The sequence below is a fragment of the Alligator sinensis genome, unplaced genomic scaffold (assembly GCF_000455745.1).
Source record: "Alligator sinensis unplaced genomic scaffold, ASM45574v1 scaffold748_1, whole genome shotgun sequence".
Classification (NCBI taxonomy): Eukaryota; Metazoa; Chordata; order Crocodylia; family Alligatoridae; genus Alligator; species Alligator sinensis.
Window position 1 is genome coordinate 858,108 of NW_005842455.1, and position 10,872 is coordinate 868,979.

A 10,872-nucleotide genomic window follows, 5' to 3' on the forward strand; every position below is an offset into this window, starting at 1 on the left:
CTTACTGCACAGCTAATTAGACCAACACATCATTTGCCACCTCTCATATTTCTGCACCAGTATTCTGCGTTAATGACACTTATTTCCTTTGCCGTTTCTTTTCATTCAGTGGTTTTGGGTGTAGGTTTCAGTAAGAGTTTATAAGATGAGATAAAACAGTAGAGCATAAATTTCTCCCACCATCTTAATTTCCTCTGATTAGTCTACACCAGCATGAAAGGCAATAAACAGGTTAACTCTGGTGTTGGTTTTCTGGTTGTTGTTGTTGTTTTTTTTTTTTTTTTTTTTACAGTCCACAGAAATAGGATATATAAAGTCTTTGCCCAGATGGTCAAAGCTCATATTGATAACACAAGCCCACAACAGAATGAAATAAAAGCCCCAAAGGCCCCAGTCACCTGCACTCTTTGTAGTGCACTGTTAGCATCCGTATCGTGGATCCCGACCAAAATAGATTTCTAGTCTGTTCCATTTATTTTTGGTAAACAGAAAGGGAAGTAAGCAGAGAGTGAAGAAAAGATATGGGAAAAGAGCCTAGCATGAACAACAGGGTGAAAACAGCTGAGACGCAGATAATAACGCAGGCTGACTTATTACACAAGAAAAGCTACAAGACGCACGTAACACAACTGCCTTAAGACATTCGTCATCATAAAGGTCCAGAAATAAAGATCAGATAGTCTCAAAATCCTCTGTCTTTCCTCTTTGGCAGAATGTAATCCTTTCCAGACTCGGACACTCAAGATGGATATGGGACGGCTCTGTATTGCAGCATGCAAGGCCGCTGACAACCAGGCTATCCTGCCAGCGTGCCTAATCGGGCAGGGGAAAGGGGCTTTTTGAAGATGAGTCTGCGTAACAATAATGTCTTTCTACACGGATTAGAGTTTGGATCCTCCCCTCCCCAGAAACGGGAGGGGAGGTGATTAAAAGAAGTGGTAAAAATCAGATACTAGTCATATGCCCAGTCCCTCAAGGGGATCTTGCAGGCTTGTGGTGTCAGCTGGCTGTACTTGCATTAGAGCTTGTGGGTTTATGTAAATCAACGTCATCCAATTATGCTTATGTCTTATAAACAAAGGGGCGCCATTGTGTATCTGTTACGTTTTCGATATGGCTGCTATGTGAGCCTCACAATCAGACGCTCTGCCAATGCCACTGACTCAGACAGACTGAAATGTAGCCAGCAAGGGCCCTTTGTGCTTATTTATGGCTGTGGGGATGAGTGAAAATTTATGGGACTTTTCATCATAATTAAAAGCAGACGTCATTTAATAGGAAACAGATTTTGAGAAAAGGGAACTTTTAAAGGAAAATGTGTGCCAAGGGTATGTGTAGCCTCTGCTATTTGTATAGTTGAAATATTTTAGTTTATTTACAATTGTGCTTTTGCCCAAGTTTTTCATAGGGTACTTCAAAAGAGTCCAAAAGCCATTTAGAGGCCTGAAATAACACGCATGCTAATCTTCCAGCAACATTTCAATTCATGGATCACAGAAGCCTCAAAGGACAAGGGCCTAGCTGCTCAGCCGGCTTAAGTCAAAATAGATCCGTTGACTTCGATTCGACTCAAAAACTCATACGGCACCTTGAGTTACAAGAAAAGCACACCAAACACAATCCCAAAGCATTTATTTAGTGACACACATTGGTCTGGGGTTAATCCAAACACAGGGACATCCAGGTTCTGATCAAATGAGGATGCTTAGAAACACAATAAAGGGAAATTGTGAAACATCAGGAGATTCAGACCGAGGTGCAGTTACAGTTCTGGTCCTTGGGGAAAGCAGTTTATTTATTTACCAAACAGTAGCCCGTAGGTATCTAATGCAGTTAATCCTGCAGGACGGGAGAGCCAGTGTGCGATGGGAAGGGTAGATAGCCATGCACACAGAGTATGTATGCTATAAGCAGCAAGTCTTGCAACATTTTTTTTCCCTTTCACTGCCCCAAGCAGGAGATCTTAATCTCCCCATTTAAAGAGCACACACCACACAAGCATGCACTTGGGTCCCTAGGTAACAGAAACTATTCTCCCAGAAGAGGAGAATTATCTGCAACTTCGTTTAGACCCCTGATCAACACTGCTCCCTAACTGGCTACCATCATATTCCCATTCTTGTACACTCATCTTCTGGCTGACTGCACTATTTCTATTGCATTTGTATCCCAAGGGACTGAATGTCTAACCCTGGGTCACACTCCCCTGCCTGCCCACATAGCAGAGGGTGCTGCCACCTACTACTTCTAGGCCACTCTTCAGGGTAGATGTTTGGTGAGACTCAATGAGATACATATTTGGTGACACAAAAGCTTAAGCCTTTCTAAAAGAGTTAGTCTCTAAGGTGTCACCCAGCCTTGCCTTCTGCTTCACTTCACACTGACACAGCTAATTACCTCTTTCTCTACAGTAGTGAGAGAATGAGACTCTTCCAGACTGAAGGTGAGGATGGCTGCAGGGCCAAGGTATACTGGTGAAGATGTGCTCTGGAAGCCTGCGGTGCTTGCCTTGCTCACGTAAGGTTCAAGGTTTGTATGTATTCTTGGTACTTCACTTGCAGGAGAGTTACGTCCTGGGAGGGAAGGAGGGAGGACACGCTGAGCACCGAGATGAGTTTCGATGTCTCAAAAGGGAGAAAAATCATCTTCAAACTCTCTGCGAGCCTTATGTGTTTTACACATTCCTTGATATCCATGATCTTCGTATAAATTATCTGAGATACTGGTTTCCGCTCTTCAACAAGAACGATGTAAAATTGACAGAAGTTGATGGGCTGCCAGGAATCTGACTAAGCTGCAAAGAGTTTGATATTTTACAGCAGCAGCAAGTAAAAATCATCTGCATTTGTTGCCAAATGTGTGTTACCGTTGTTATTTTTTTTAAAACTATAATTCTGTTTCAAGACCAAATAAAACCAAACGAAGAAAACTAACCTTATACATTTTGTTTGTTCCAACGTGTACCCAGAGACAGGTTGGTACACTGAATCTGTATCTGCCACGTGCTTTCACGTTTGTTCTCTATTATATTTTAGTCCCCTCCACTGCATAAGAGAAACAGCTGCACAGATGTTCTATAAATAAACCACATGATTTATTTGAAGGGGTTTTTATTACCACGTATTCCCACTATCGTCCCTTCTTCATCTCCTCTGTAAAAAAATGAGCTAAGTAAACTTTAACCTAGACTTATCTATGTGCAGCACTCTACATTTTCAACAGTTGTGGCTTTTTTTGGCCGTTAAATCAGGTACACCTCATGCAGTCCCTGGTATTTGTTACTGTGTCCATTGTAACTAGTTTCTAAGTGCATTGTGTCATAAAACCATAATGTACAACTAGCAAGTACGCTTAGGGGAGCATTCCAATAACTTCTAAGTCTACAAGCAGATAGTCTGAAAAAAGTCAGGGTGTTTTTTCAAAGGATATGCCTTTCTTAAGCTGCTATCCAGAGTCTGTTTGTCTCTTCGCAAGAGGCACATTCCTGACACAGAGAATGAGACCGAGAATCTCCAATCTTATTCGTGTGCACAAGAAACATGAAAGAGTCAAGGAGGATAAGTCACTGACCTCCTTAAACATCCTATCTACTCATTTCTCAACCTAGAAAAATGCATACTATAGCACATAAGAAAAGGGCATGAAACTCACGCTAAACTCCTTATGAGATAAAGAATTTACTAAGTTTATTAGCATAATTAATGAAGTTAACAGGCCTTGTTGGGGTGCCCAGCACTCAACAATCATGTCCATTATTTAGGCACATACATTCACTTTTCTGCCTAATTGTGAGTCCAAAGTATCACCATCTTGTCTTTGGTCTATAGCTTGCAGGAGAGCAGCTAGCTAAAACATTCAATATATAAGCTGTTTTGACCAAAAGTAAAAAATTACACAGTATTCTTTCTCTTCCCTGATTGGATGAGCTTAAATACGAGCACTGGAAAATATTCCTGATAATGGATTTCAAATTCTCTTTCTGCAAAAAGGCATTTCCTTAAAACTTTCTGTTTCTGTGAACATTACTGAATATAAACTCATCTGCAAGGATAATTGAAGAAAGCAAATATGAAAGAGTGCAGATTCAAAGTAAGCCTGTTAAAAATAGGAGCACGCACAAAAATTTTTGTGGTATTTAAACAGCTGTTTGTGAAACCCAGTGCAGCCACCCTGCATAATAACTTGATATATCATCATTTTGCAGGTGACAGTCTTCAACAACATAAGCCACACACACACATATCAAGAGGATATGACAAAAGTATAAGAAACAGTGTCTCCATCGCACATTGCTCTTGCAAATGCTACTTTTTTTTTAAATGTGCTTTCACCATTTCTGGCAAACAATCTCTTTGATGTAAACAAGGGCAGTGTCAAAATACTGACTGAGTGTTTAAAATACAGCTGGTTTTCTGAGAAAACAAAACCTTTGCAATATATTAAGGACAACCCCTAGTTTGAGGCCAGTCTTGTTGAATCAGCGGTTAAAACATCTCACTGCCACCTGGGAGAGGCAGCTTCCAAGTTAAGTTTGGGCCAGCAAGGTCTGGCAATGTTAGAAGCAATAGTCTGGCCTTATGCTGAATCAATTTAGAATAGCATCATCGTCTTGAGGGAAGTGGTCAGACTCAATAGCTGGTAGATGATGATGAGGCAGAAGGCAATTTAATAAGGAAAATGACAATCCAGATGGAAAAGCAACCTGAGCCCTGAGCTAAGACTGATCTCAACGTAATGCTGTGGGGTGTTAGGAACTCCCACCTCGTTTGCCAGGCTCTGGGTTAGTAAATAAAAGAGACTGCTACAACAAACCACTACCAGTTTTCAGACGAGGAACTAGACAATTTAAGATCAGGTATTCAAGAGACAAAAGCAGATTTCTTATCAGTCAGCAATAGAAAAAAATCGACCAGATGATTTATTGGTTCAGGGACTCTGAAGAATCCTTTTGGCCTTTTTCCATTAAGATTTCAAAGCCCACGTTACGGCAAGTGGAAAATCGTTTAATTTCCAAATTGTGCCCTGAGACACAAAATTTGTGGAGATGATTCATTACTATTTATATAATGCCATGCATGGTGCTTTACAGACAAAGAGAAGGCATAACCTGTGCTTTAAGGTATATTAATATATCGGTGGATCCAACCATTTGTATGCAAGAAAAATAGAGCTCAAATATTTGGGGGGGGGGGCAGACTTCAGCCTCATGCTAGAACAAATGGCTCTTAAGTTATTTTTAAACAAGGATACTTACCTGAGCTCTGAAACCGGGACACAACCAATCAGGTTCATAACACTCCCCAGTGCCTGTGGGTACTCAGCACCAGCAAGAAGCACGCCGGCTCCAGTTTAGACCATTACACAGTTCACATTATTAAACACTCTCGATTACTTTAGAGGATTACTCAGGTCATTAAATCAACTTCATAATCAAAGTCTAAAATTCCTCCTACCCTAACTCCATAATCTCCTGATAAAAGGGATCAGTTGTGAGCCTTGCTACCAGGCATGCACTCTGGGCCGTTCACCCAGGAGGCAAAAGCTTATGTTGCGATAGGGCTTGCAATGGCAGTGATTACTGTCAATAACTGTACGGAGGAATTGTTAAATGGGTTAAGACTCTTCTTTCTAATTCAAATTAGCATACAACTTCACTTACAATTTGAACACTAGTAATCAGGAACTACATGACATGTTGGCAGACCAACAGCACTGTCATTCTGGACTTCTAATACCATTCATTTCTCAGAGTTGTGTGTAATCCAGAACTCACTAAGTAGTGTCTTACATAAACAACCTGCACCTGGTCTCTCTTCTCTCGTGTCTGTTCTGTACATTTATATGCCTGATTTTTCAAATGGGTGAATGCAAACACTGTAGAGCCAAATGAGAACATCACATTTACCAGGCAAAATATCATTATTGCACATATAAATAAGGTATCTGCACAACCAAATGGCCAGTTAAACATCATGATGGCACTGCATACTCAAGTAATTATATCTAACTACCTTTGAAACCTGGGTCCTATGACATTACCTGTGATGATGGCATCTTTGTTTGCTCAAGGTAAAAGCATTAATGTCACCCAGATCTCATAGTGAATGAGATTAATTCTGCCACTACCAGACATACGGCTCAGTGTTTGACAGCAAGAGAATTTTGTCTTCAGTTTGATTTGACTGAAGGCTCCGTTTCCTTTTAAAACAAGAGTAATTTTGTCTTGGTTTATTTTATTTACTCATAGCAAATGTTGTTGTTTTTGCTGTTGTAGTTTTGAGGAAATATCCCAGGGACTTTTAATTCTTGGAAATCTTCACCCTTTTGTCTCTGTTGTAATAAATCCCAGTAAGAATGAAGAAAAAGAGCCCCTAAAAATAGGCTATTTAATGCTCTCTCATATGCAGAAACTGCTTTTGCTAGATACACAAGACAGTGCTTTGCTCAAAGGCTGTTTTTCATGTTTTGTATTCCCTTGATGTCAATGGATATGCAACAGGTAATATAAACCTCTGCAATCAGCAGTAACAGAAATGAAAGAATTAGCTGTAAATTGACTTACGGAATAGCCTCTTCCTGAAAGTGACTGAGCAGAACTCTGTGGGAGGAAACAATATGCCATAGTAAGTAAGGCAAGCGATCATGTGTACTATAATATATATATATTAAAAAAAAACTTTTATTGAGATTCTCCACACACCAATATTTCTTTGGGGAAAACTTTACAACCAAAACACCTCAAGTTATTTTCTGACATTCTACGTGTTGCCACAGGAGTCGCTTTGTAAGAGCCAAAGAGCACTTCCAGGTGGTGGCTTCAGGCCTGCTTCATACAGTGATGCAATGGCTACAGTGGGGCTTCAAAAGCACCTTTCAATGGATGCAAGGGATCCTCATTTAATTCACAGTGTAGTCTTGATAGGAGGTTAGATTCAAGAACGCAATCAAATATGGGCTTAAATCCATCCCTATTCAGGATACCCTTAAGTGAGACTTTAAAGGAACTTGAGCATGTGTATAAAGCTGTCCTCTCGAGTGAGAGCCTGGAGAAATTGTCCTATGGACTATCTCCTCCCCCCACACTCATGCTTAAGCAGACCATCTCCCACACTCTTCTCTGTGCTCATGTGAATCATCTACTCTTCATCATTGTGCTACCTCCCTATGAAAACTATTTCCACTACTAACTGTGAACAGAAGCTGTAACAGGCTGCAGCTCCTCTTGCAGTAAAGGGTCAGGAGAGCAGCAGCAGCAGCTGAAAATGATGAAGGGACCTGCATCACGTAACCAGCCAGTCCTCCAGCACCTGCTCCATAGCATAGGCATGGTCCAAGGATGCTTTGCAGTCATTATGTCCCAGAGAACCCATGGTAAGGTAGTTAAATTTTATTACCTAATTTATACGTGGATAACATGGTATAAAATGATTAAGAGAAAGTTTCATAGCATTTAGTGAAAGAGATTAAACTAAAACCCAGGAGTCCTAGCTCCCCATTTCCCAAGGTATTCTAATGGACGCTGGATCCTTGACAGAACCACTACGGGGAGTATAAAGCGTGGTTCCAAGGTCAGATTGATAAGATTTTCTTCTGCTGCTGAGGCGGCAACAGTGACAGGAGTCATATACCACCCTACCAGAGCATTACATAGTACCAAGATCCTGAGTTATTAAAGTGAAATGACTGCAAAATATGGTAAGCATCAGAATTTTTTTTCCCCAGTAACTAAAAACCATCTGTATTATTACTCTGCAGTTTTATGGATAGAAGCCACACAACTTAGATTTGCTTGGATCTAAGGCTTCCACGCTGCACAGGAAAAGAGAAGGTGACTGGGAGCTATATGCCATTAATAACAAATTAAATTGCTTACTGTATATAGGTTTCAGCTTCTAACACATTAGATGCAGATTTGACCTCTGCCTCTAAACATTACAAAAGTTTCAGAGCTATAAAATAAACCTTTTAATGTGAAGTGGCTGAAAATAAAGCTATGGAGTGATGAAATGAAGGGCAGTGATATTTATGGGATTTCTGAGCTGTTACGAAACAAAAATATCTCAAATACTAATAAAATAAAAAAAAATGGAACTGATCAGAATGTACAGGAAAACTTAAAAACAACATCGCTCCATTTACATAAAGATATTGAATAGATTAATTTAATTACCTATTCTTCGCACTGTTGATAGCTTGCTCCCCCAGCTAATTCACCAAATTTGAAAAACTAAAGCGCACAAAGAATTGAGAATGGGTCAATTTACTTGCTCTGAAGGTGCAGGTGGAAAGGGACTAAGGTGAACTCTCTTGAAGCTTCAGGTTAAATATAGACCCTGACAAGGTTTAGCAAAATAATAATAATAATAATAATAATAATACCACCACTACCAGGTTTATTAAAATCTCCCTTCTGGGATTTTAAAGATGAAAGCAGCAATTAGTACATAAGGTGTTATTTCTGAAAATTAAGATCTGACACTGTTTACTCTGTCATTTTTCACAGTTAAAAAGTTCTCTGTTGCCAAGATATTTCTCCCCAGCATTATAATATTAAATTTCCTGGAACTGAAAAAATTGGATGACTTTTTCTTAGTGACTTTCTATTGCACACGTAAGGCTAGTAATTGTTGAACACACTGGATCTAATGCTTAAAATCCTTTCCAACATCTCACACATTTAGAATGATGGAGCCAAAACTGGCCCTTTCAGAGCAGTCTGTAATAGATTTCCCCCATATCCACTAGAGGCCCAAATATTCCTGCTTCCTGGGGGAGCCAGGCATGTTCCAAGAATCTGTATCAAACTGCTGCAATCAGAACCCGTGAAAACTAAAACTGATGAACACCATAGGAGTACCAGACCAGAGTAGCATGCAAAACATAAGCCTCTTAATAGGCACTCCAAATGTGAGAACCTTTTTGGTTCTATTTTAGAGTAAACCAGGAAAAGAAACTAATGGGGCCCAATCCTTAACATTTTTATTTATTCCTTATGTAATAAACTGTGGCAGCATATATGCAGATATAACTAAACTCCATTGAACTGAATTCAATTTTCTACATTGTTTCCGTTTCAAAATCTAACATGCAATTTGTGAAAAAATTAGGAGTACATGCTTCTTTGTGCTGCTTACCAATCTGTGCTGACCAAAGCCAGCAGGGTGACGGTTGGGAAACAAGATACCCCAAGAACCCTAAAGCGTAAGCCTTTCTGCTAAGGAGGAGACCAGACAGTGTTAACTGCTATAGGAGTAGTGTTTGTGCGATATAGATACCTGCTCACAGAGACAGAGCTGCAACCAGGGTCGTATGTCTTTGCATGAGGGTTGTACGTCTCTTTATGATTTTTCAGTTTCAAGTGGGTTTGAATCATCAACTTAGGCCTTGCCTTCACTTTTCTTGTTAGAAAAGATGTATTTTTTACATTTCAGGGTAACTAATGCGTGTGAGCTATCCCAAGGCGATAACACAATGGAGACAAGGCACTTTGGTTTTATCACAAGGCAAACTTGTGGTGGTACATACATATAGCTGACGTCATGGTAAAACTAAAGAACCTTGTTGTCTTCAATGCATTTTCACTATGGCAGAACTCATGCGTTTTAGCTACCCCTACATAAAGAATATACCTTTCTAGCAGTGAAGACCAGGCCTTGGCATTGAAAGGCTCTACTATCACATGCCCTTTTGAGACCTCCAGGCACTCAGTAATTTTGTTTTTAAAATTCCTTATAAATACCGCGTGATTATAATTAGGGAAAATATCATTACAAAAGTAGGGTTGCATGATAGACCTTTAGTCGGGCCTTCAATTAAGAGTTATTTCCTTCATATTAAAATAGTTGTTTTCTTCCCAGAATATTTTGATGATGCAAAAAAGAAATGCCCCTGACTAGTTTTGGAAATGCTCAGAATTACCAGAAAATTATACATGAAAATTGGAAATTGTTTACCGTGGACTATTTCAGAAATGTCAACACCGGTGGGTTTTTTGGTATTTTTTTACTATGACTATGACTTTGGCCTGGAGTCACAAATAGGTTTTGGCAAAGGACTCATCAGCTCTTCCCCCAACATTTGTTAAGCTCTAGTAACTCTTTGCTGCCTTCTCCTTGGGATCTGAGGGAGAGATGCCAAGCATCTTGGAGCACCGTCGCAGATGAAACCTGTAGCAGAATGGGGACCTGAATGAACCAGGGTCTCAAATCCTACGTTAGTGCTCTAACCACGGGACCAGCCCTCTTCTCTGATCACAGGGTCAAATTTACCTTCTGTCCAGTACACTCAGGCTGACGGTGTTAGTCAGCATGCTGAGGAATAAATAAAACTGAAAAACCCCCCCAACTATTTGAGGTGAGTTTTCTGAGTAAAACCATACCAAGAAATAACAAAAGAGATTTCTGTTTTCCAAGGGTCTCATGCTGTTTAATCAGCTTTCTAGTCCGGTTGAATTTCAGAAAAAAGACGACAAAATTTTCTACCAGTCCATCTTGGCATTTATAATAAGCCTGTCACTAAAAGTGTTAATTCAGGTAGGACCAAATATCTCCTCTCCCAATGATGGGCCTTATAAAACCAGACGCATTTTGATGAGAGGGAGGAGAACAAGAGTAGGGAATATCCCATGGCTTAAGCAGGACAATTTTTATGCAATGAGTCCCTTCAATCACACCCTTCTCTATGCTAATACAATGAGTTCAGTTAACTCGCTAAAGGCCAGAGTGTGTCAGATGTTCATGTACACTAGAAACCAGGACTTGCACCTTGCACTGTTACCTTCTGCATTGCTCTGTGTGGGTATTTGGTAGATGAACCAGACTTGTGACAGTGTATAGCTCCTGTCATCAAAAGTCAATAGGCCTGTTCTACGCT

General features: G+C 40.0%; 1 protein-coding gene across 1 annotated transcript in view; it reads right to left on the reverse strand.

Annotated features, from left to right (window-relative positions):
* FBRSL1 (fibrosin like 1) overlaps positions 1-10,872 on the reverse strand; it is a 676,121-nt gene that overhangs the window by 343,515 nt on the left and 321,734 nt on the right. Inside the window, 1 exon segment of the mRNA XM_014523175.2 lies at positions 6,563-6,598. Coding sequence (XP_014378661.2) covers positions 6,563-6,598 — 36 coding nt within the window.